We start from the raw sequence: 26,579 nt of genomic DNA, 5'->3' as shown, positions 1-26,579 counted from the left end.
GAAAACGTAGACTAGCTTGTCCAGTCTAGACCGGCAGTTCAAGCCTGATCATAACAGTACGTACAAGTTCCTCCACTCTTGGGCAGTTGTCGCTTTCTTCGAGGAGCTGTTATGTCCGACGAAAGTGGCCCAAACAAAAAGGGACTTGGAGGTGGCCATTTGCATTGTCTGCAGTTGTTTCGCCTCAGTGCGCCGCCTGATCGAATGGGCTGGCCCTCCGAAGTGAACAGCCACGCGCTCGCATATTCAACCTAAGAGTGGATGCTTTGATAACCTCAATATCTTATATTTTTCGTGAACTTAAATTTTTGAGAGGAACCGACTAAAAGCTGGTTATCGCGCGTTACTATCACACAAGAAAAGCTGAGTTGTTCCTTTCCTTACTCGGAAAGTAATAAACGTTGCTATGCCACCGACTTCCAATGAGCTTGCATACTGATTGGAAAATTTGATTGGAAGCACTTTTATACCTCTTAAGTGCTGTAAGGCGAAAATCCTCATGCGGCGGTTCGCACTCATTTGCCGCGTTTTACCTCATTTATTTATTTTCCATTCATTTCCTTCCTTTCTGTTGGCGTGGTTTTCATTTGTTTTCATTAGCACTTATTTTATTTTTTTTTTCGTGGCCGTTGTTATCTAATTCGATACGATTCCAGCGTTTTTTTTTTTTACTTATTTTGAGAAAATTCACACTGTCTCGATGTTTTTACGCCACATTTGACGTCATCGTCCAAGTTTCTTCGTTTTTTCCAACCAAAATTATGGGATCTTAAGTTTTAGCAACTCTTAATTACACGTTCTTAATCGGATTCGACAGACATCCGTCGTTTGTAACTCAATTTTGAAGATTTTGTACTATTTCGAAGTCCGATTTATTTTCTCGTCTCCTGACTATTTCGACGCAAATTTGAGATATGTGGCTCTAATTAACTAATTATCTACAGTCACCAAGCTTGTCTTCGTGGCTCATTTTTTCCTCTTTCTCATACAATAATTCTTTTTCTCCTATCTTTATTCGTTCAAGCGCTAGTAGGGGTGGACACCTCGCGCGGACGCCCGTTTTCTGCGCGCGTCCATGAGTCTAAAAAGGCTTTCGGCTTACAATGACGCCGACATTTTCCCTAACAACCCACAACACAATGAACTGAGCTAAAATGCCCATTACGGAGAGCCCTTCGCGTGACATTCTCTTTTTGACCAGCAGCTGAATGGACCCTGGTGGGGCAAACTGGGATCGGTGACCCTATGCAGACGATTGGGCTGAAAAGACAAAAGTGAACAAAAGTCCAGGCGATTTGATCCCCTTGGGAGAGCGGACGGGAGGACACCACTCCAGACAGCAGGGCTGCCACCACTTTCTGGATTCTACTGTGTGTGAAGTTTCAGCAAGGCGTGTGGTTGTATCACCATGCCGCCGCAGCCACAGTGCGAAATGAATAGCGCCCTCGATTTAGGGACACGTTACTGACTGACTTACTAAAAAACAACTGCACGTATCCCATTATATTCAGGCAACAGCCTGATATGTGCCGGATAGCCCGTTTGCAACTCACACGTGTAATGTACGCAGCTCAGCAAGTTATTTTGGCTCTTAACTAATTCCACTAGGCTTTTCCTAGCGGATGCTGGGAACACACTATTCTAAACATGCTTTCGTACTTTTCAACAATATTCTTCATCCCTTTCTTACTTGGCACCATCGAACACAGTCTAAAGAACATATCTGTTGAAATATCATGGCCCTCATTTGTCCTGTGCTGTATTTTCCCTAACATACTCCAAATGGTTATCACGTTATCACAAGTAAATCGCTTCACATCTAATCTTACCAGCATAAATTTCCCTATCTTCTTGCGCTATGTAGGAAAACTTGTCGATGTTCTCCTGAGGCGCCTGCAGAGGTACGTGGGGTGCCTGGAAGCCCAGCAAGAGGAAGAGTGGCTGCGAGAAAGGAGACCGTTATGCACTCACAGCGAACCTGTTCGAGAGTACTCTTCACTGACAACCCGAGGCCACTGTAGTCAAAATAAAAACAGAGAAGCAATTCGTGTTTTGCGCCTTTGGAGATATATAATACCTTTGACTCTTGACGGCTGCTGATGAGATGCTGAACCCTCTTTGTGAACAAATGTGTAGAATACGAGCCGTTGACCGACCACAATGGCTCCGTGTTCAACCAGAAGTCAAGGCCGTTGTTCGTCGCCTTTAAAAAAGAATGTAAACACAGAACGGTATGCTTACCAAGTAAATAAAAGAGCCGTAGTATGTAAATAACTTGGCAAATTGGTTCGCTTTCATAATATACAAGAATGCAAAAGGCAAGGATCGGCATACAAGTGGCCCATATATTTCTTAAGCGATGGCATTAAGAGACCTGTTCAGAATAAAGCAGCGTGCTCTTTGAGGTGAGACGTGAGCAGAGAGCCTGGATTTATCAAGAGGACCGTGATGCGCAACCACATGCCATCGCGCAGATAGTTAAAACTGCAGTGCCTAGAATGTACGCATAGTGTGCCTACCGAGGGTGCCGAGATGGCACCGAGAGCATTGACTGCCAGTGGCTGCCGCCATCACTGCTGAGAGTGGGCGTGCAGAAGGCTTTTGCAGCGGCTTAAGGAGTGTTAGCGTCTGCCAGGAAGTCGGCCGAGCCGCTCTCAATTGAATCTCGAGATACTCCTTTGGCATGTGTGCATCTTCCGTCTGCCCGCTTAATGCCTTTATCCAATCGGGAAGTCGTGCAGCATCAAACGAGGCCTTCCGCTGCTTGAAAGAGATCCACTCCGGTACATTAATATTAGGCATGCCCATCCTTTACAAGGCCACTTTACGTGGACAGTCTTGTGATGCGGCAATATATTGACTAATCACTGTCACAAATGAAAGCATGTTGCATACGACGAAATGACGTGACCGAACTAAATTATGCACTCATGCACACTGCAACGCCAGCTGCGCAAGCGATATCGTCTGAAAACAGAAAGCGTTTGCTAAACAAGATCGCCTGCCGAGTGCTGAAGCATATACGGCTCTTCCCTTTTACAAATCGGGAAATCATTAAGTTCTAAATTAAGCCGCAAGAAATAATATTATAAAAATAAAATATAAAACCTTTCATGCAAAATATGTGCTGATTTACAGGGATTATTATGATGATGCTTCTGCACACTTAACATGCGCAGATTCCTGTTGCGAGGTACGGGCTGCACACTCCGTGAAGATTTTTATAACGGGTCTTTAAATACATTTGCGATCCAAAAGAAAAGAAGAGGGCCCCAGGCCCTTAAAGGTCCCCAGAAAGGGGTCACAAAGAAGGGTAAACAACGCCATAACACTGATAGTTATTGAACCACCCATCATTCTCCCGCAAAAATTTTCTATCTAGCTTCTGCAACACCAGAGATATCGGCGATTAAAAATTACCCTTCCAATTTTCCCTCTCAACTCGTACGCCGAAGGGAGCCATAAAAAAACAAAGAATACTAGCAAGTTCAAAGCTCCGCCCAGACATACGTCACTTCGACGAACTTCCGGTTGCCGAGCGCTCGCTCGCTGGCGTACTCGCGCCAACCCGTCCTCGCTCGCACACGCCTGAGGAGTTCGCCAGTTCGCGCAGCGACGGTTAGTGTAACCGCGAACCCGTGGTTATCCTATGTTGCGAGCGGACCAAACCATGGTTGCACCGCTAACCGCGGTTACCGCAAACCGAGCTTGACGACCTCGGTTTGCGGCGTTAACCGAGGTTATGACGGCGTCTGTTCACGGAAGCTACTCGTCGGCGCCCGAGTGCGCGAAACGTACGAGCGGGTCTCCTTCACAAAGTTATTCATTTGCCCACTGTATCACGTTTAAAGATCGATGTATAGATTATGGTGCCGCCCGACGTCTTCGATTACGGCCAACAGCGCAGCGACTGCGTACTGAAGCCTTGTCTTGTCTACAGTATCGTTTGAACGGCTTGTTGCTGAGCAGAACGTCAAAAAATACGCGGTCTTAGCTATGAAAGTACACGAGTTTGCAACGCTTGCAGCACGGGATGCCGCGAGCAGGCTGAGGTACGTTAAGGCCGCTGTACGGTCACTATTCGGGCGCTGCGCCCGTCCGCTCGAGGACGCATCCGCCAGGTCCTAACAATGGGGCGGACGGAGGCACGCGTCCTCCGCCCGGCTGCCGCACAGAGTTCGTCAACTTCAACTTTTGTCGCATGCGTTCTGAAGGCGCATCGCAAGCTCCTCCTACTTTTTCAAAGATGGCCGCCGACCGAGCGTAGGCGAAGCAAGGCCTAGGCGGACGGTGGCTGTCGATGACAGATAGACTTCATGTCGCTATTGCTCGTTTATTACGATTATTCAAAGCGACTTGGAAGTTTGCCTTGCCATGTGCACAAGCATTGAGTGACAGTTCCCCCAGTTGAGTTGGCCTGCACCGAGTTGACGAGTGGCCGACAAACCTACGGAAGATTTACTACTGCTACACAGTTGCGGTGCCTCGACGTGTTTATTTGGAGCCGTTTGTGATTGCTGCAGGATTTTCACGGACAGCATCAAGAAGCAGCTCCCCGCAGTGAATTAATTCCCTGTACGCGTATACAGTTTCATAGCAGCGACAATTAGTGCGAGTGTAGCGAAAGTGATACGTTCGGAACGACTGCTGTTTTGCCAAGTTGGTGAAATCACCTGTAAGTATATCTGTTACGAGTGAAAAGCTCACTGAGCACGCTTTGTTTTCCGAATGTTGATATGAATTTTGAGCTGTGCTAGTCGCATTCATTCGTCTGCATGCAGCGATCGCGAGCAATCACTACTGATATCAATCGTGTTTCGTGCATGTGCTGTGCTTCAGAACTGCCGTGGGTGTGAAGTGCCCTTTCTGAAAACTGTGTTTTACGTGCGCGAAACGATTTTGGCTGCACGGAGAAGCGTCGGAAAGCCAGCACCAATCTGCTGCTTGATGCTTCGTGAAGTATGTTTGCGATGGTTGCTTGTTATCGTTGCTTCGTGTGATGTCTTGACAGATGTGTTTATTGGGATTTATCGTTGTACTCCGAATGCTCTCATTACAACCGTGCGCGGACGGCATTGTTGTTAGTGTTCTTGGCCTCTTTATATATAGGTATGAGTTGTGGGCACACAACCACGGCGGGCTTGTAACCAAGTTTTAGTGCCGAGAAAAAAAAAACACAACGCATTCTTGTTCTGTGAATGGGACGATTACCGTAGAAATGGCTGAGAAAGCTAAGAAGGTGTGTAAGATTTTTTAGGACAAGTGTAATAGATTGGGCAGTGTTATATGGTACAGGAAGAAAAATACAGACACAATCTGAAATGAAATGCCATCTTATGTGTTATTCAGTTTCCCCATTGGAGCAGTATAAGGTTAGAAGGATGGAAGTTTTCTGCACATTGTGCAGGACAGTCCTCATGATATTCTCATTAAAAAAAAATAAAAAAACTCGCACTGTGAGCCATAATAATAAAGAGTAAGAGTACCTGCAAGCAAGATCTCAGTAGAAAACCACCTGCACGAAAGTGTATAAGGCTCCATGGATTCAGCTTTATCATGCGGCTCACAGAGCATAGTGTGAACCTTGGGGTGCAAAGACATGGCACAAGGCAAATGTTTACATCTGGCATGCCTTAAGCTGCATGCAGTAACACTTCATGAGAGTGATGAATGCTGGTACTCTCAAGTATGAATCAAGGAGCAAAGATTTTAGGGATATTCATAGCAGAAATTAATGAGTAGAAGGTATGTAACACGGTCACACAAACACTTTCAATCCTCGTTGAACTCGATCCGTATTCAACTCGTGCAATCGTGCCCGAGCTTGCTTGGATCGAAGCTGTTTCTGAGCGCTCTTGAGTTTTGAAGCACATCCGAGAGCGGGCGTCGCTACCCTCGATGTCACCTAACGCACACGAAGGAAGCTTCTCAGTGGTCATTCAAAACGGCCGTGCAGCACCGGATGCTTCAATGCTTCCTGAAAACCTCAATGAGGATCACAAGTGTTCGCGTCGCAGAGGTATAAAAAGGAGCAGGTAATTTCAGACTGAGTTTGCTAAGAAATGGGCTGCTACCACAGTTCTTTCAAGTGCATTAAAATGAAAAACCAAAGGTATATGCAGAAAAAAGCATCTCATAAGCTTTTGTACTCTCAAGACAGGCAGTTTGCACATGTAAGCACTTCAGACGTCACGTGAAATCCTGTGAACAGCTGACCAGCGGCATTGTTTTGCAATATACATTTCCCTCATTGTCTTATGAACAGCCAAAAAAATGCTTTTCATAATGGCAATAACATGCACCTATTATTTACTGCAGATTTCCTGCTCTCATTGATTCTTTTTTTTTTAATTTTTACTTTTTAATTATTTCGTGGTTGAAATTGCCTGCAAGTATTTGATTCGTTTGAAAAGCTCACTACACATATCTTGCATTCTGAATGCTGAAATAAAGTTCGATCTGTGCAGGTAGTCGCGTTTGTTCTTCCCCCTGTAGTGACCGTGCATGCACGGCTTTTTCCCTGCAACGTGTCCATCATAAATATTGATTGGGGCTCGTGTGTACTGGGCCTGAAAACAGCCTTGGGTGCGATGTGACCTTTCTGGAAACTATTTTTATTAATGAAATGATCTCCACTGTCTGCTTTCTGATGTGACTACAGAAGCATCGGCACCACTCAGTGGCTTGATTCTTCGTGAAGTATAATTCTTGCAATTATTGCTAGATTATAGCAAGCCTGTCTTGTCTGTGCCACGTCTTGTTCTGATTAATCGTTATGTTGTGGGTGCTGGGTATCATGATGGTGTGCCGACAAAACTGTTAATTTTCTTCCCTCTCTGAAAAGGGTACATATCTATGATGGGTACCGAGGGTTTGGTGCTGAGCCAAAAACAAGAGGAGAGATTCATGTCCCAATAGAGCACATGCCGTGTAATCAACTTCTGTCATTCTATCCTTAGCTCAACAGATCAAGATGCCACCAAATGAATGGCTAAGAAAGATGGTAAGGCCCATTATAAGACTGTAATGAATTGGGCAATATGATGGTGCAGAATGAAAAAAAAAGTACAATCTGAAAGGAATTTTCAACTTGGCTAAACATTCTTCTAGTTGCAATGATACAACAATATACAGGTACTTGCACACTTTTACCAGGGCAAGGCCCTTGATCATACTGAGGGAAAGACGAATTCAAATAACGAGTTGCAACTGAGCAAGATGAATTTTCAAACAAGTTTTCTTGAGACTAAACCGTGAAGGTTCGATAGTGTCAACCCTCTACAGCATGATAATTCGGATAGAATCCCGTCACACAACCACATTACCTTGCATTGCCTTGAGCTGCATAAAGTGACGCTTCTTGAGAATGTTAAATGCTGCTGCTTAGTGTAGCAAGAAAATGGAAATTACTTGGCAAGAACCAAATGTTGAGGAGAACCAGAATGGGGAGGATAAACATTTGTTTTCTGGCTTCAAAGACCACTATACTGGTAACAGATGCGTGTTGCTACAACTGGGGATATGCATATAACAGCTTAAGTTTTCTGCTACAGACAGGCAACATTCATTTTTTGTTCATGGTATAGCATGCAGAAATCTGGATAAAATATCATTTGCTTTGTTGAATTTCCTGGCTTCAACCAGAGCAGTGGAGCATTACTATCAGGCAACACAAACAGCTTGAAATCTCAAAGAAGCCATGTTACACACACCTAAAATCACTGGAGTGCTTCTAAGTACTCCACAGATATGGTTGTCAAGTGAAAATTCATGCAATTGCGTCAGCATGTACCTAGTTAGCAATCTCGGACTGACGGAAGGCTTAGTGCGCTTCACGACTCTGGAACACAGCACCTTACAGCATGCTATGTGTCCTCGCAGAGCAATGCACTTCTCTTTCCCTGTTGAGCTCAGTGGCTATTTTTATAATGTCCCCCTAAATGAAGCTGTCACTGTATACACCCATTGCAAGGACCCCTTTGTATGGAAAATGGAAAATTCCACAGAGCCTGTCTCCACATGCAACACTGCACAAATGTGAAGAAGTGAGACTACAGTACAAGGCTGCATGCTTGAAGAAAACACAATTGTAATGAATGAGCAAGAGTAGTGCTTTGCCAACTTATCTATTTATTCAATTTGTCGGGGTGGCGCAGTGGTTACGGCGCTGGACTACTGTTCCCAAAGACGCGGGATCGAATCCCGGCCTCGGCGGCAGCTTTTCGATGGAGGCGAAAAGCAAGGCGCCTGTGTGCTGTGCGATGTCAGTGCACGTTAAAGAAGCCCAAGTGGTCAAAATTTCCGGAGTCCTCCACTACGGCGTCTCTCATAGCCTGAGTTGCTTTGAGACGTTAAACCCCACAAACCAACCAACCAACCAATTTGTGATAGAAAAGAACCCAGCAATATAGTCATCCACACTGCTCAAAGGCAAAACAGCATTGTCTGCTAGTCTACAAGGTGCGATCATCACTATTATATATTGTGCATACCACTATGTATCACTGCTGCATTACAACAGCACCCCCCCCCCCCCCCCCCCTCTCGTCTACTTGGTGACTACGCATTTCCCAAGTGTGAAACTGCATGGACTAGTTTCTATCCAGCTTTAAGGGGAACAAAGTGGAAACGAAAAGCACAAAAACAAGGCGCACAAGAAGCAGTAGTGCTGGCCAATGTTATTCGGCGCAGCCCAAAGGCCTGGAGAGTGAATGAAGGGAAATGACAATGGCAGAGAAGGAAATGAACACACTACAGCGCAGGTAGGAACGCATCCACAAAGCTTCACAGGAATTTGTGCATGGTCCTGGAAACATCTAAAAAGTAACATTGAAACACAGACAAAAAAAAATCAGGAATGCATATAGAAACCTACACAAATCTAACACGGGACAGGGTGACGTATCATGCAGCATGAGCTCTTCAGGCGAGCAGAATCTGGTGGGGCGATCTAAACTAAGGGCTATTGAACCAGGCACAAACTGGAACCTTCCAGTGGCAGTGAAGCGAGGGCACCGTTACGCATTCAAGAAATAGTAACCCAGCATAACATCATCAATAAAACGGCACAAGAACACGATCACAGGAAAAGAAGAGGAATTGAAAGGCGCTCTTTCTTTCCATCTTCTTTTCCTGTGATCATGTCCTTGCGCCGCTCAAATGGTCAGTGTGAACCAACTAGCATTACAGCAAGTATTACAAGCATAAAATGGTCAGCACGTGTAGCATCCTAGTGGCATGTTTCCATTGCAAGGCAGATGCTATTTGAGTTACTAAATGGCACATATGGATGAGTTGCGAATGACTATTACATATGCATGCATCCTCTGGCAGTTATGTAAAGCCTCACTGGTCCATACATTTACATTCAATGCTTTTGTAGAGACAGACTCCCTGACGAAGGATCCTGCAGCGGTTGACCAAAGCATGAAATGTGTTTTTAAGGTACACCTGCTGCTTGGTGATATTGTAAAATGACCCAGAAGCCTCCATATGTGCCTGTAAATACACAAAATTCACTGAGATGAGCAATCCAAAATACAAAGCTACATTAGATGGGTTTTTAAGCATAGGTAGCATTGAGGAAAAGAAACACTGCCAGTTTCAGTTGATTAAGAAAATAAGTAAGTATACAAAATGCAACCATAATTTCAAACGGTTCGATGGTGGGCATAGCCAGCATTTTTTTAATCAGTCTCAAACAGGCCAGGTGATTGTAAACAGTCAATAAAAGCATTTTTCTGGATTGACAAGATTATCCAGCAGCTTTCTCACTATATGCAATTATAATATTGACCTAGTAAACATCTTGCAGTTCAGTGCTGCTTTCCTTGCCTCTCTGTCTTAGCATTCGTTACTTCTTACACGAGCCACCGAGTATAAAACATCTGGGTTTGCAAGGCATTTAGCCTCTTGTGGCAAGGACTCCTAACATCTACACACACTCACTTTCTTCCATTTTTCTTTTATTTGACAGTTCAGAGTTCCAAGCACAGTTTTCTTTCTCAGAAGAGTATTGAATTCTCAGAGGGGATATTTTATTCAATATCACAAGATGCAGTTTTGTCGTGACTCATTTGGAGAACGGCACTGTGTCTACATGCCACTACAATTGGTTTCTGTTCTTTGAATTGTATTGAGGATCTGTGTATTCACTCCACTATGAACTTGATGTATGGGCTTGCAGGATAGTTATGTAAACAAAGCAAAGGACTCGGGTAGGTAAGTACACCAGTCATAGAAGTATAGTATTTCGTGTTCACAGAAAAGTCAAAATTCCATCAAGTCTGCATGCTGTCCTGGCAACTAAAAGACATGCCACTACACTTGGTCACTGTTTTACAATTAGCCCCTAGACAGTTTTTTTCTACAAGTGGGGACCCTTAGCTGATGCAAGGCAGTGGGCGCTAAGTATTTCTTGATCCCAACTGACCGCTCCGGACATGCACTATTACTCTGTCGTGCAGTGACGCGACTTTTCAGTGCTTACTCTTAGCTGTATTGTTTTTAAGTATGAGAAACAGTGAAATAAAACTACAACAGAAAAATAAAACACTCATTCCACACAAAACATCCAATATATACATATTTGTACTTAGAATAGTCATTTCATATCATGCAATGTTTCGAAAACTTTATGGACTCTTCCTCAGCAGCAGCACAATTGTGCCATAATTCTTGTTTATTTGTGCTCAGCCCTAACTGTACAAATATTTCACTTGAAATTTGACTGGTAGAGGCTGTCTCAATCGGTAACAATTCTTTTCAGTACATGCCGCAGCTGAGTAGCTTGAGCTGTGTTGCATGTTAACACTCAATCGCCAGATTTCATTTGCTAATTTCTGTGTCTGAAATGACAAAAGCAGTGCACACACATGAAACCTAGGAAGATCAAATGGCATAGGTCAAGAAAAGGAAGTGTATGCTGCACTTGACATGAAGGCACTTATTAATATAAGCAGCACTGAGCACAGAGATGGAGAAACTAGTATTACGTACTGGGGAGCATGCGAATTGTAGTTTTGCCAACCAAACTGATTATGAATAGCATAGTCTTGCTGCTGAATCAAATATGAATAGTGCTGAAAACCAAACTGAATACAAATAAACTAGTTGAGCAGCTATTTTAAATGTATTTGAAGAAGTAAACTTATTGAATTTTAGTGATAATTTGAACATGCACTGTTTGAATCGTTTGCTATGGCATGGATACCATAACAAATGATTCCATGCACTTTTAAAGATTTGTTACTGTCATGAACCTCGACACATTTTCTGCGTGCAAATGCATCTCATATGCAACACCACAGCTGTACGTTGCAGCCAGAAATGAGGATTACGTGGCGAAATGTACGCCCCTAAGAGATTGCTACTACCGGGGAGAACCGCACGGAAAAGAGTGCTTCTGTACATGTTACAAATGATGTGCATGTTTGTTTATGCTTTGCAGTCTATTTTCTCACAGTAAAACAGACGTGTTGTAAAATGTGTTTAGGCTGTAATTTCGAATGAAAACATTAAATGACCAGCTCCTGCATCTATGCCGCGAGTGCTATCCCGAAGTGAACGCGCGAACACAGGCAGGAGAGATATGAATATATACACTTTACCTTTCGATGTATACGTCCGGGAGTACTTGAAAAAATTCGTGCCGTCTTCTCCTCATACTAACATAAACACACCAAGTCGACGGCGAAAGCAGGCGCCGCTGCAGGCATGCGTGCGTCTACGCTGTTGCTGGATGATTGCATCGCCGGTGACTCAATCGCTCTACTAATGGTCAGTTCATACTGTTTGTGCTGTATATTCGGGGGCTCAATAACTCTACAGCTAGGGTGCAAATTATTTTGATAGCCGACGATCGAGAGCCACCGTCAAAAGGAAAAGTTTCCCCAAACCAGCGCCGCAGCCGTCATATGCAGCGTTTCGACGTTCGAAGCAGCGCGCGCCGGGCGCGCGCTGCTTCGAACATAAATTGATTTTGCTGAAAACAAAATTGGGGGAAACAGGAGTCAAAACGAGAACCCTTTGGCCGCGATCCAAACACACTAATAATACAGCGCCCAATATGTCGCCTAAGCATTTCATTATTGGTTACGAAGTCCCCAAGCGCACTGTAGACTCGAAGTTGGTACTGAACACCACTCACTTCGGGTAAAGGACACATATTTTGTAGTTTAGAAAAGAGACAAAATCAGTACGTTCACTAAGAATTCTGTCACGAGGCACATAGTTAAAGCTAACTTTAGAACATCCTCTGCATCGAATGCAACACTTAACGACAAGCAGAAAAACACGGTTTCCTATTGCACCTAGTGAATTTTGTTTAGTGTACGAAAAAGCATCGGCGCTGACTTTGAGTTCAGCGATTCATTTTAAAATGACAACGTTCATGCAAATGCTGCATCAACAGGTTCAAGGCATAATTCGCTTAGTCCCTGTGTTTACCATAGGGCTTCACTTTATTGAACTTCTTTTTCACATGACGGCATTGAGCCTACAATTTTTCAAGTCAATCCGGCCTTTACTCGGGGTGTCTGTACCCCGGACGTGGTAAACTCAGAAGGCTATTACACCAAAGCTCGCATAGTGCGCTGACTTTTGTAAATAACACTAGCAGGTTGAGTCGAAATTATATCGTTGACATACAATTTTCTAAATTGCTATGGTCTTTCTCTTTTTTTTTCTGATGAAAATATACCTAGCTTCACCTTGCAGGCTAAAAGACAAACAACTCATGTACATACTGCTGTCAAGTTGTGAGTGTAGTAATCTTCTTTGCCATTGTAGAAGCCGTAAAAACTGTCGAATCCTCGTCGTGTTGGCGTGATGTCTTCCGTGTAATAGCCCTGATGCCACTGTTCACACACACAAAGAAAAAAACAAGGGGGTTACTTTGCATTTATATGCACAACCCATTAAGAAAAGCGCCTTTTCTAAAACAAGCTTGACAAATTGAAATAAATATGAAAGCGCAATAAAAGAGCTGTCGCCGCGACAGGTACTCTGCTTCTCGAAGAAAACTCACCACGTTTACATTCTGCAGCGGGTTTGTAATCAGCACAAAACAAGAAAAGCAATAATGACATATTCCTCAGGAATGGTATTTCGCAATTGAAGATAACAGACCACATAAACCGCATATTCTGTGCCGTTCGATAGAAGACATTAGCACGCACACCTTGCCGACCAGATGTGTTTCGTAGCCAAGGTCCTTCAGGTATTGAGGCAGAATTTTCACGTCAGAGGGCAGTCCCCGGGGCTCAGCTCCTTTCAACGGAGGGCCCTGCATGCCTGTGAAAAAACAAAACAAAAAACATCACAGCAAGTATAGCAGAAAGGAGCTGCAATGCAACGGTTATGCTGATTTATCAAAATAAATCAATAAAGGATAATATTAAAAAACATAACATACCCTCGCTATAGCTTACCCTCCTGACTGTAGCATTGGAAACCAGAGAACCAGATCTCGAAACATGGTCAAGTTTTTCCCAACCATTCCTTTCTCAAGCAGCGTATACGTGGACTGCTAGATTAATCAACCGTCTCGTATGCCGGCGGTGCCGGGTTTTATCTCCACTTATTATGCTGATTTATCAAAATAAATCAATAAAGGATAATATTAAAAACATAACATACCCTCGCTATAGCTTACCCTCCTGACTGTAGCATTGAAAACCAGAGAACCAGATCTCGAAACATGGTCAAGTTTTTCCCAACCATTCCTTTCTCAAGCAGCGTATACGTGGACTGCTAGATTAATCAACCGTCTCGTATGCCGGCGGTGCCGGGTTTTATCTCCACTTATTATGCTGATTTATCAAAATAAATCAATAAAGGATAATATTAAAAACATAACATACCCTCGCTATAGCTTACCCTCCTGACTGTAGCATTGAAAACCAGAGAACCAGATCTCGAAACATGGTCAAGTTTCTCCCAACCATTCCTTTCTCAAGCATCATACGTGGACTGCTAGATTAATCAACCGTCTCGTATGCCGGCGGTGCCGGGTTTTATCTCCACTTATTATGCTGATTTATCAAAATAAATCAATAAAGGATAATATTAAAAAACATAACATACCCTCGCTATAGCTTACCCTCCTGACTGTAGCATTGGAAACCAGAGAACCAGATCTCGAAACATGGTCAAGTTTCTCCTAACCATTCCTTTCTCAAGCATCATACGTGGACTGCTAGATTAATCAACCGTCTCGTATGCCGGCGGTGCCGGGTTTTATCTCCACTTATTATGCTGATTTATCAAAATAAATCAATAAAGGATAATATTAAAAAACATAACATACCCTCGCTATAGCTTACCCTCCTGACTGTAGCATTGGAAACCAGATAACCAGATCTCGAAACATGGTCAAGTTTCTCCCAACCATTCCTTTCTCAAGCATCATACGTGGACTGCTAGATTAATCAACCGTCTCGTATGCCGGCGGTGCCGGGTTTTATCTCCACTTATTATGCTGATTTATCAAAATAAATCAATAAAGGATAATATTAAAAAACATAACATACCCTCGCTATAGCTTACCCTCCTGACTGTAGCATTGGAAACCAGAGAACCAGATCTCGAAACATGGTCAAGTTTTTCCCAACCATTCCTTTCTCAAGCAGCGTATACGTGGACTGCTAGATTAATCAACCGTCTCGTATGCCGGCGGTGCCGGGTTTTATCTCCACTTATTATGCTGATTTATCAAAATAAATCAATAAAGGATAATATTAAAAAACATAACATTCCCTCGCTATAGCTTACCCTCCTGACTGTAGCATTGGAAACCAGAGAACCAGATCTCGAAACATGGTCAAGTTTCTCCCAACCATTCCTTTCTCAAGCATCATACGTGGACTGCTAGATTAATCAACCGTCTCGTATGCCGGCGGTGCCGGGTTTTATCTCCACTTATTATGCTGATTTATCAAAATAAATCAATAAAGGATAATATTAAAAAACATAACATACCCTCGCTATAGCTTACCCTCCTGACTGTAGCATTGGAAACCAGATAACCAGATCTCGAAACATGGTCAAGTTTCTCCCAACCATTCCTTTCTCAAGCATCATACGTGGACTGCTAGATTAATCAACCGTCTCGTATGCCGGCGGTGCCGGGTTTTATCTCCACTTATTATGCTGATTTATCAAAATAAATCAATAAAGGATAATATTAAAAAACATAACATACCCTCGCTATAGCTTACCCTCCTGACTGTAGCATTGGAAACCAGAGAACCAGATCTCGAAACATGGTCAAGTTTCTCCCAACCATTCCTTTCTCAAGCATCATACGTGGACTGCTAGATTAATCAACCGTCTCGTATGCCGGCGGTGCCGGGTTTTATCTCCACTTATTATGCTGATTTATCAAAATAAATCAATAAAGGATAATATTAAAAAACATAACATACCCTCGCTATAGCTTACCCTCCTGACTGTAGCATTGGAAACCAGATAACCAGATCTCGAAACATGGTCAAGTTTCTCCCAACCATTCCTTTCTCAAGCATCATACGTGGACTGCTAGATTAATCAACCGTCTCGTATGCCGGCGGTGCCGGGTTTTATCTCCACTTATTATGCTGATTTATCAAAATAAATCAATAAAGGATAATATTAAAAAACATAACATACCCTCGCTATAGCTTACCCTCCTGACTGTAGCATTGGAAACCAGAGAACCAGATCTCGAAACATGGTCAAGTTTCTCCCAACCATTCCTTTCTCAAGCATCATACGTGGACTGCTAGATTAATCAACCGTCTCGTATGCCGGCGGTGCCGGGTTTTATCTCCACTTATTATGCTGATTTATCAAAATAAATCAATAAAGGATAATATTAAAAAAACATATCATACCCTCCTGACTGTAGCACTATTAACTATAGAACCAGATATCGAAACATAGCCAAGTTTCTCCCAACCATTCCTTTCTCAAGCATCATACGTGGACTGCTAGATTAATCAACCGTCTCGTATGCCGGCGGTGCCGGGTTTTATCTCCACTTACTATGCTGATTTATCAAAATAAATCAATAAAGGATAATATTAAAAAAACATATCATACCCTCCTGACTGTAGCACTAGTAACTATAGAACCAGATATCAAAACATAGCCAAGTTTCTCCCAACCATTCCTTTCTCAAGCAGCATACGTGGACTGCTAGATTAATCAACCGCCTCGCATGCCGGCGGTGCCAGGTTTTAGCCCCACTACCTCGGAGCCCGCATAATCTCGCAATGGGGTGCAACGTCTTCTCATGGCCTGACGCTCGATTTATTTGCACTGAAAGCTGCAGGAAGTGTGACCTGCATTACCTCATGCTTATCGATAAGAACACTTTAGCCGTAGCGCTTTTAGGCCAAAGCCAGCCTTGTTTCATTGGAAAATGAAATCATAATCGCCATCATGCATTTATGTCTTGCTTATATCTGACCTCCTGAAATCCATATAATGTTACACTGCAACGAAAACTATACCAGCCTAAGTTCGAGTATATCCGCACCTCTCTTCGGTCAACGCACACGACGAAGAATTGTAGCTGCTTAACTCTCTCACGAACACTTGGCATAAGTATATTTCACTGTCAGGAATTTCATAGTGGGTGTTGTTCAGAATACCAGCAGCAAATTTATCGAAGCGAAATTAAGGTCACATAGTTTAATTAGGTCGTAATAAAGGCGATAAACGTACAGCATTGTTGAACACGGAATCCCACTACCCAGTTTGTATGCAAAATTTGGCATACGTCAGGCTCAAAATAATTTCATACAAAAATGTATTCCATATTCATGACGGAATGTTGTAAAAATATAGGGCCACACATTGTAGCGAGGGCTGAAAAGAAATTGTCAATAGCTTTGCAACGCTTAGGCATACGAGTTTTTATGCATGCGAGGATTACCTGTGCGCATCGGATAGAGCCCCGTGAGAAGAGCGGACCTTGATGGAGTGCAAGAGGGCAGAACGTAATAATTGTTGAGTATGACGCCATCCGCAGCCAGGGTGTCCAGGTTTGGAGTTGGGATCTGGCAACCATGAAAGCTCACGTCGCCCCACCCCTGCAGCGACGCGTTGGGGAAACGACGCCTCATAAGAATCAGATTTGGGATCATAGCAGTTGGGAAACTCCGCTTAAAAAAGTGACTAAATTTAATACGCAATTTTTGGGTGCCTATGAATTGCCGCGCCATATAGAAGGGGTCAATAGACGCTTTCTGCTATTGCCGTCATTGCCTTCTGGAAGTCGTTTTTTTTTTTTTTCCAATTACCTCTACGACTCTGTTATGCCTAAGAATTTTTGTTACTGCAACCATTTAACGGATTTCATTTTCCCGGCTTTTGTGCATTTATCAACAATTTTAAAGTCTGCAACTTAGACACAGTTTCCTATAATGGCCAACGGCGCCGCCACTATTTGTAAAAACTCAAAGTTTGACCAATAAATACCGGAGTTTATTTTTTGTACACGGGCCCTATGGGAAGTTTCGCAACTGGTCAAATTAAAGATCTGTAATAAAAATGTCAGAACATAAAACTAGCCCGACTTGTAGCGTCTCGCAGTAGATATCTTAAAATTCGCAGCTTTGCAGCATTCTCAAACAGTCCAACTTTCGCACCTCCCTTTGACGTCAACTGCATATCTAGCGCTTTATTGGAGGTTTGAGAAAAACGCCTTAATTTTGGCAGCGTACCAGGTCAGAGCTGAGCTGAAATTCATCGTGCAGCTACACAAACAGCTTACATTGATGGTGACGTGCCGTCACATATTTCATGCATAGTACTATACAGTAAAGATGCCCATTTGAGACGACAGCAAAGCGAGCGGCATACAATTCAGACAGTCGTGCTTGCGGAAACACATTGAGATAGTAAGTACTTTTTCTTACCAAGTCATCAGCGAGCAAGAACACGATGTGCGGCGGTTGTGCTGTACCGCCTGCCGCAGGTAGAGCACATAACCACAGGGCCAGACAATAAAGGCCGGTTTCTGTGGTCCTGTGAAAATAACAGGTACATGTAAAGCTATCTATCTACGAATTCAATACTACGTGGCTTATTGTTTTGCTGACTGCGTCGCATATTTTATACACTGAGAGTGAGAAATCAAGCCAAGACAATTTTGATAATCGCAGTGACCTCTCGAAAATCAAACGGTCATAATCTCAAAATATAGCTTACTAATTTTTTCTGAACTCGTTCCTTCCCAACCATGAGAGAGGCTAAAGAATTTTCTCTGAGAATACCAACACGTTTTTAATTCCAGTTAATGTCTTCTATATCATGTGACAAATTTGCTCCGTATAGCAACTGCTTAAAGCCAAGAAGGAGCATATTGGTGAATATGGCTGGGATTTAATAAATCTTGCACGCCGCTGCAGTGTGAACCCCTTGTCTAAAATGTATGAAATAGCACGCCACGTTGTTACATTAAAATTGATCTGTACTCTGTTATAACGTGGCAACCTATGGGGAGAAAACAATTTAGTAAGGAATGTTTTCTTTGTGTCGAATAAATGCATTACAAAGAAAACTGGAGTCTCCTAAATTGAACACTAAACATATTGTGAAGTATCTCTCCCTATCGCCTCCTTATCTGGAACTGTTATGGGAGAGTTAAGCTGACCAATATTACATGATTAGTGCACTCCTCTTTCAACGCTCAAGTCATTGCCTTTTTCAGAATTCTGAGGAACATTACAGTGAATAGTAAGGAGGAATTTACAGTTAGTTCACTTCACTTCACCTCACTTCTTTTATTTCTCTTTCAAGAATGAATGAAGGAACTGTGACAAAAGGCGGTTTGGCCTGCTGTGGTCACAGTCCCCTAGACAGTGTACAGCAGCGCGCAACGGAGAAAACAAATGCTCACACAGAATTTCAGCAATCGTCATAATTATAATATTCTGCATTATAACAGCAGATAAATTACACGCAGGAACGTAATAAAGTACACTAGTCACTGAAAAGAAACAGCAAAATATTGAAAAAGCAAAGTATGAAAAAAAAGTCGTACAGTAACATGAAATGATAAATATCAATCGCATAAGAGGAAACAAAAAAAAAACAGTTATTTTAGGTCAGCGCGTATGTCTCTTTTAAATTTGCTTTTAGAGAAATTAAAAATGGAACTTAGGGATGAGTTATTGAGAAAAGGTGGAATCTGTTAATTAAGCTTTTGTTTTCCATATATGTAGTACTTGTTTAAGGGACCAGGTTTCGGTGTTGCCTGAGAGGGTATCTACTAGGAAGGCAGTTAGTAGAGACGGTAACAGTCTACTGCTATGGATATTTTGTAACAAGCGGTATATAGAGGCTCGGTTAGCTTCGAGAAGATTTTTTTTTTTTTGATACAGCAGTGACGTTTATACATTTCCGGTCAGCCGTGATAACCTTCAGCAGCTCAGAGGGCCTTCTTTTTGCAAAATCGATTGTTTCTGGTAAATACTGGAAGCTGTGGTGCCCCACACCAGTGCACAATATGAGAACGTTGAAAAAAATGGAGTATAATTCATAAATATTTTTAGCAAGACCGGAAAAAGTCGCTGATCCTGTACAGACAGCCAACAGTTCTGCTAAGATCCGTGGTAAGTTTAGATATATGTGTGATCCGGGATAAATATTCATTAAACCAGACACCAAGAAACTTCTGAGTGGTTGCCTGTTATATTTCTTTGTTAGCATACCATATATGAAATGTATAACAAATTGGGGCATTAATAGCCCTGTAATTAATATAACTTGCTTTGAACAAGTTTAAGCTATATGTTTTCGCCTGCGTCAAAATATGCAAAATATGTAAGCTAAATACATAATTGGGCCTAAAATAGATTTCTGCGGCACAGCTTGGTTAATACGCAAGCGATTCGAAACAAAATTATTGCATTTTACACACTAAAATCTGCTGCTAAAGTAACTTCTCAGCGGAGTCAAGGGAATCCCACGTATGCATTACCCACTTAGTTTACTGAAGAAAATTTCTTGCTGCATGATATCAAAAGCTTTTCGGAGGTCCAAGAATTACAGACCAAGTGTAAATGCTGGGGACTCAAATAATATTTTTTTTCTTTTACAGCCAGTAAGGCTATCGGTCGATCTATTTTTTTTTTAATTCATTCTGGGCAGGGTTAATAACATTATGAACGCTGGAAAACTTTTCCAATCTGCTATGAAGGGCTCCTTCGAATACCTTAGACAACACGGATACATGGAGATAGGTCGATTATTCGTAACTTCATTTCTGTTTCCTCCTTTCTACAACGGCCACAATCTAGCCATTTTCAGATCATCCGGAAACACACCGCTAGTGAAAATCAGAGTCATAATACAAGCTAGCAAGTCGCAAACTGATGCAGATATATACTTCAATGGTATTACTTTGATGTCGTCAAGACCGGTGGAAACATTGTTTTGTTCTGTTTCCTTTTTTTTTTTTTTTTACCAACATCAAGAGCTACTTCTTGTGAAACCACAAGCAACAACGCAATAATATCAGATAAGTGTTTTAATGGAGATCGCGCATGGAGGGGTTTGATATAGATTGATCCAAAGTGGGTTTACCAGCTTCAATAAAAAAGTGGTTTATGGTTCTTACTAAATCGGTTCCACTGGTCTAGGAATGTGATATAAGAATTTCTGCATTATCTCTGCACTTGTATTTTTTAATAATTCGTTTATCTCATGGCAAACTTTCTTTCGGTCGTTATATATTCTAGAAAAGCGTTCTGTATAGTAAGCTGTTTACGCTGCCGTAAGGTCTCTGTTTCATTCATTTCTGAATTTCTTGAACTCAGTATTAAGACTTGCATCACGAGTGCATATGAAATTATGGTACATTTTATTCTTAACCTGTATTTGCTTATATTACTGCTTATTGACCCATGTCTTTCTGGACTTTCGGAAGTTCTGTTTTACTTCAATTACAGGAACTGCAGCATTATAATATTCAGTAAACTTGGCAAGAACTGTATTATATTGTAGCGGATGAAACGGTTTTAATACAGGTGAATGCTTTACGAATTAAAACTAGTCGCAGGCGCCTCAGAGCCCAGATTAGTCTGGGCGCGCCTACCTCTTCTTCCTTCGTCTCCAACTTCTCAGTAAGCCGCTAAGAAGCGTAACCAAGTTGACATCAAGTATTTCATATACATTCTCCCAACTGGTGCTTTCAATAAGAAAAAATTTGTTTCGCAAATGTCCCTAGTTACCTTCTCAGCGCTTTTGATTACCGACTTAATGCGTTTGCCAAGGCTCAAAATAGAGAGCAGTCTGTTGTCGTTAATTACTAGAAGTAAACCTCGCTTCGGAGCCATCACTTTAGCATTGTGAAAATATTTAGGAGGCCGAGATTGGGGGTGGCAAAAATTGTAGGAAGAAATGAAAACTTCGTGACTAACCAATACGCTGTGACTGCCAGCGCTAGCTGGTCACTTGGCGCAGCCTCTCATAATGTCGCTATTGAGAGTCGATTAAGCCGGCGGCTACCCAAACTCACAAGCTTTTTGAGAGTCTCGAAGCGCGAACACGCATAGCCGAGTGATAACATTGTGGAGGCTTACGTCGGTTGCCTTACGCACCGCTAGCTCGCATATGGAAATCGTGTCTGTTGACGCAACTCATCACTCAGCAGTCGCTTTCGTCCGCGGCGACGTTCGAAAAGTGTTTCTCTTTTACCATTTACCATGCTCAGAGGAGGTTTCAACCCTATCAGAGTCTACGGCTGCATCACGAGCCCGACCGTGCTACCACCACCATACATTGCATCGGTAGCGCTATAAATTTCCGTAATGTTTCTTTCTATGTAATGAAGGCACAGGAGTAAAGTGTTCGGGGAAAACCTTGACACGTGTCCAAATGTGGCAGAAAAGAAGTGTGTGTGTGTGTGTGTGTGTGTGTGTGTGTGTGTGTGTGTGTGTGTGTGTGTGTGTGTGTGTGTGTGTGTGTGTGTGTGTGTGTGTGTGTGTGTGTGTGTGTGTGTGTGTGTGTGTGTGTGTGTGTGTGTGTGTGTGTGTGTGTGTGTGTGTGTGTGTGTGTGTGTGTGTGTGTGTGTGTGTGTGTGTGTGTGTGTGTGTGTGTGTGTGTGTGTGTGTGTGTGTGTGTGTGTGTGTGTGTGTGTGTGTGTGTGTGTGTGTGTGTGTGTGTGTGTGTGTGTGTGTGTGTGTGTGTGTGTGTGTGTGTGTGTGTGTGTGTGTGTGTGTGTGTGTGTGTGTGTGTGTGTGTGTGTGTGTGTGTGTGTGTGGAGGGGGGGGGCGTGCGTGCGTGCGTGCGTGCGTGCGTGCGTGCGTGCGCGCGCGCGCGCGCGCGCGTAGAAGGTGATATACCATTTCGTTTCCCATTCAGCCTCCATCTGGTAGTCAAGCTGGAGGCTATAGTTTGCGACAGAGATTAAAACCTGCGACGTATGCACCTCCGACTACATGCGCTAATTTAAAGCTTGGGTGTACACCGATAGAAAGATACTGCGCTTTCCTTTCTACAAAAAGCAACTTAAACAAAAATACAAAATGTCGCGGAATAGAAAGGCACCCTTAAAAACGCTATCGCTCCTACTCTTAAGGCGAACTCAAGCAGCAGTTAATTTTTGGACCGAAGTATGTGACGATGACGGCGTACCTGATCTGAAACGTTGTTTTCGAAAGTATCCGCATAGCTTCTGACTTGGCAATGCTCGGGCGTGAACATGTTGCCTGTATCAACATATTCCTAGAGTACTTTGCTGTGCCAGCCACCGTAGCAGGGCAGCAGGCTAGGGAGGGTTTCGTCATTTAGGCTTCCTCGGATTCTGTAGAAAATGCAGGAAAGACACGATAGAGGGGCACTTAGTTAGACATTGTCATAACATACAATAAAGTTAACCGTCACTTGATTAAAGCATAGAAAAATAGTGCATTCACTGGAATGCGTCGGGCGAAAATGCAATAAACACTTTTGCATTGAAGGACACAAAGCTCCAGGCAGCATGGTATCGGTCAAAATTTTAGTGCATAAGCTTTTGCTAGCATGTGAATAAAGCAAAAAGTTAATGTTAAGCCAGCGCACTTGAGGCTCACTGCCGAATTATCCACTAAGAGCCAGCGCGCTCCTTTAGCACGAACAAATATCTCCGTTACCTGAAAGTTCGAGTTGAATTACTGCCCGGTGACCATATCAGGTTGTATATTCCCAAATTGCTGCAACGATTGGCGCTCACAAAAACGAACGAATGAAAGAAGTCAGACAAGCCTCCATGCTGGCAACGAGCAAACCCGAACTCTTCACTGAGCAAACTCGTGCCTGGAAGGTAGGTAGGAAGCGAGGCAGTGGCACGTGCACTTGGCAAAGATAGCGATTGGAACGACCGTCACGGCCGTCAGGGTTGTTTTATTTTTACGCTACTTGAAACCTTGGATATAACAAACATACATGGTCGGGATCGAGCCAACTTGTAATAGAGCAGGCCACGCACGATCTTGATTCAACACGAACAGTCTGGTCTCGCGTAGCAAGCACGATAACTTGTGTTATGTGGAGAACAGAGAGCGATACGGCCACGTGCCGACAGCAACAAGGAAGGAGGGAGGTAAACATGGCACGAACTTTCGACAAAGTATTTCAAGTCTACTCTGTTATTTTACTTTTTTACACGCACGATCACCAAAGACGACTCTTTGACAAGTGGAAAATTTATTAAGTGCAAAATATTTTCAAGCCACTGAAGAACGTGCATGATCTTCCTCCGAAAGCCGTATGCATTTAATACATTACCAATCTTACCACTATAGCTGTGCTCTCTTGGGAAGAGCACAAGACCGATGAAACGAGGCTCATGTCAGGTATATGTGTTTTTTGAAGCGCATGATAATTTTAGAGAGCTGACCGCCGTGGATACCAAGCACTCCACGCTTTCTTTCTATCCGCAAAATCCAGGTGGGGTCGAAGATAGTAAAATTCGGAGGCGTGAAGACCCTTTACCTGCACCTGTAATTTCGATGCTGTCAGAACCGAAATTGTTCTTACTCTGCGAAAACTAAGCGAGAGGTATTGGATCTGAAACTAGCCCCTGGCTATGGGTTCGACACCATTATGGATAATTCATTGTGAAAAATTCACTTTTGAAATGAAATACATAAACAACTTAAGCTGGCCTTCTCTGCATTCGGGTTTGATAACATTACCGATGTTTAGAAGTGGAAGATGTACAGAGCATTATAATGCGGAAAAAATTATCTACACTAGAATAATTTAGGTTAAGGCCCCGCTCCATGGGGCATCCGAGCTGTCCCGGGCGGCGCGACGCGCCTACGCGAACGAACGTACGCTGGAATCTATTTGCGCATGCGTGACACGCCAGGTGCGAGCTGAGGCACACGCGGTGCATACATCTGTTCATCTCAGATATTTCCCCGGCGCTCGCTGCGCGCTCGCGTTGGCGCAAAGAGACTCGCTGGTTATTGGTTGCCGTGCACCAATCAAAGGATACCTTTCGTGTTGTCTCCGCGATCTCCCTCAGTTTGCTTTTTTTTTTTTTTTGGAAGGGGGGGGGGGGGGGGGGGGGGGGGGGGCATCGGTGTTGCGACGGTTTCTGTGCCTAGAAATGTGCGTAGTTTGTCGATCGACAAGGAAAGGTTCATCGCCGCAGTGTAGCGGCGCCACTCGCTGTGGCTCGCCAACCGCATAAAATTAATAAATTAATAAATAATAATTAATAAATAATAAATAATTAATAAATAATAAATAATTAATAAAAAATAAATTAATAAATAAAGAAGCTATGTGGGGAGAAGCGGCGTCAGAGGTGTTGCCGGGAGCACCGCGTGCAGGTAATTGGGGCATTGCTTACAGAAAGCATTGAATAAGTAAAATGTGCTTAAAAATCATCGTGACAGCATTGAGCGTGTGCAAAGGCGCTGGAAGTCACTCCAGGACAAGCTTCAAGTAGCAGTGGAAATGTTTCGGCCGGAAGTCTTGGAACAACACAAGTGCACGAACTAAACACGTCCGCCGCTATGTGAGGATTTTGTAGGCCTGTAGGGAGCACTTCTGTTAGACTTAACGCTTTCCGGACACCTTCACATGCAGAGATTAAAAGCTAATATCGCTGACTGATTTAAGCTTTTGTCTCCTTGTAGTCTCCCTAAAATCTCCCTATAGCCGGTAATAAAAGCCACCAAGGCTTACTTTGATGCAACGTTGTCCAAGTTATTTGACCAGTCTCTAGACCATGTACTTTCTATAAAAACTGGCAGCCAGGTAAATTGATGGTCTTAGATCCATGTATACCGCTAACGCACTCATTATACCATGTAAATCCTCGAGCATTTTAATACTCACGCATTTAGTGCTTTTCTTCATTTGATGCGCGCAATCAAAGAGCCCCTTCCACGCGAGATCTAATTACGTAAGGGCTACCAAGAAACCAACGAAATACTTCATTTTCGCTGCCATTTTTACGAAGTTTGCTTTGCAAATATTGTCACGGAGTGTAGTCTGGTCAGAAGTCACCGCGGAACACAGAAGTCACAGTGCACATAGAGGCAGAAAACTGGCAGGGCCCGTCTCAACGGGAGAACTTCGGTTTCTTTGCCTCGAGAAGGCGCGCGCTCGGGATCAACGCAGAGCGAAGACAAATATTGCACCGTGTCATTGCCCCCCCCCCCACCCCCCCTCCCGGGTACAAGAAGCATCGCCCCGATGCTGGAAGTGTGGGCTATAGATAAGAAAAGAAAAAAAAAACATCGCACGGAGGGCAGTTGCTCGGCGCACAGTAAGAGTCAACACTATCGGTCGTAATGCGGTTTCAGGCGGACCACGTGGACCACCTCAGGGAAGCACGGAGTGTCGGGACTTTTGCAGTTAGGTACCTAACTGATCTTACCATTTTTTACGGGCCAAAGTAATGAAAGAGGAGTTTCTCGCTGAGGCCTCGTTGACGTACAGGAAACCAGACCCACACGGTCTCCAACATCGCGGCGAAGCTGGTTATGAATTCGCAGCCTAGGCAGCAGATGGGCCTCTCGGCGAAGTGCAAGAAAAAAACGTGCACAGAAGTGCGCACTGCCACGTATGCTTTTTATTCATAAAAGGTTTACCTTTAAAAACAATCAAGGTGCATGCTCCGTTCAAAGAAATCTCGCAGACTTGTTGCATAGGCTGAGAAGCTGCATTGCGTGGGAAGCTAGAGAAGACAAATGCGTAAGCACACCGTCAGTTTGCTATCAAGTGAGGAGATAAAACTAATAAATAAGCGTAGGGGCATAAGGACGTGACGCTGCCTACTCAATGAGTTTGCGAGATTTATTTCAAGAGCAGCATGTGCGTGGCTGTTTTAAATGTAGCCCTTTTATGAAAAAACGGTAGTTGTCAGTGCGCTCTAGTCCTGTGTACGTTTGTTGTTCTGTTTGCCTATTTCATAATGTAGCACGCAATTTTATCAAAATAGTTTTGTCTCCGTTGTGTATTAGCTTGCAGACAGTTTCGTTACGCAGGTATCTGAATACAGAAGAAATAAAAAAAAAAACACGTGCAGAAAGCAAGATCACCGCAATACGTCGTACGGTCAGTGATTCACCATGCCCTGTCACAGAAAA

At 43.2% G+C, this 26,579-nt stretch overlaps 2 protein-coding genes across 2 annotated transcripts in view; one reads left to right on the top strand and one right to left on the bottom strand.

The window, feature by feature from the left end:
- LOC146198055 (uncharacterized) overlaps nt 1-26,579 on the top strand; it is a 188,073-nt gene that overhangs the window by 28,272 nt on the left and 133,222 nt on the right. The window lies entirely within an intron of this gene.
- LOC146198059 (arylsulfatase B-like) overlaps nt 1-26,579 on the bottom strand; it is a 52,781-nt gene that overhangs the window by 4,495 nt on the left and 21,707 nt on the right. Inside the window, exons 2-7 of the mRNA XM_084591843.1 lie at nt 17,904-18,012; nt 16,919-17,075; nt 13,181-13,293; nt 12,747-12,857; nt 2,078-2,203; nt 1,830-1,941 (exon numbers count right to left, since the gene is read on the bottom strand). Of these exons, the coding sequence (XP_084447969.1) occupies nt 1,830-1,941; nt 2,078-2,203; nt 12,747-12,857; nt 13,181-13,293; nt 16,919-17,075; nt 17,904-18,012 (728 nt within the window). The remainder of the gene's footprint in view (nt 1-1,829; nt 1,942-2,077; nt 2,204-12,746; nt 12,858-13,180; nt 13,294-16,918; nt 17,076-17,903; nt 18,013-26,579) is intronic.

Source organism: Amblyomma maculatum, chromosome 2 (assembly GCF_055883805.1).
Source record: "Amblyomma maculatum isolate TAMU_Amacu chromosome 2, ASM5588380v1, whole genome shotgun sequence".
Taxonomy (NCBI): domain Eukaryota; kingdom Metazoa; phylum Arthropoda; class Arachnida; order Ixodida; family Ixodidae; genus Amblyomma; species Amblyomma maculatum.
Note: the sequence above shows the minus strand (reverse complement) of the source record. Positions and strands in the feature narration are given on the sequence as shown.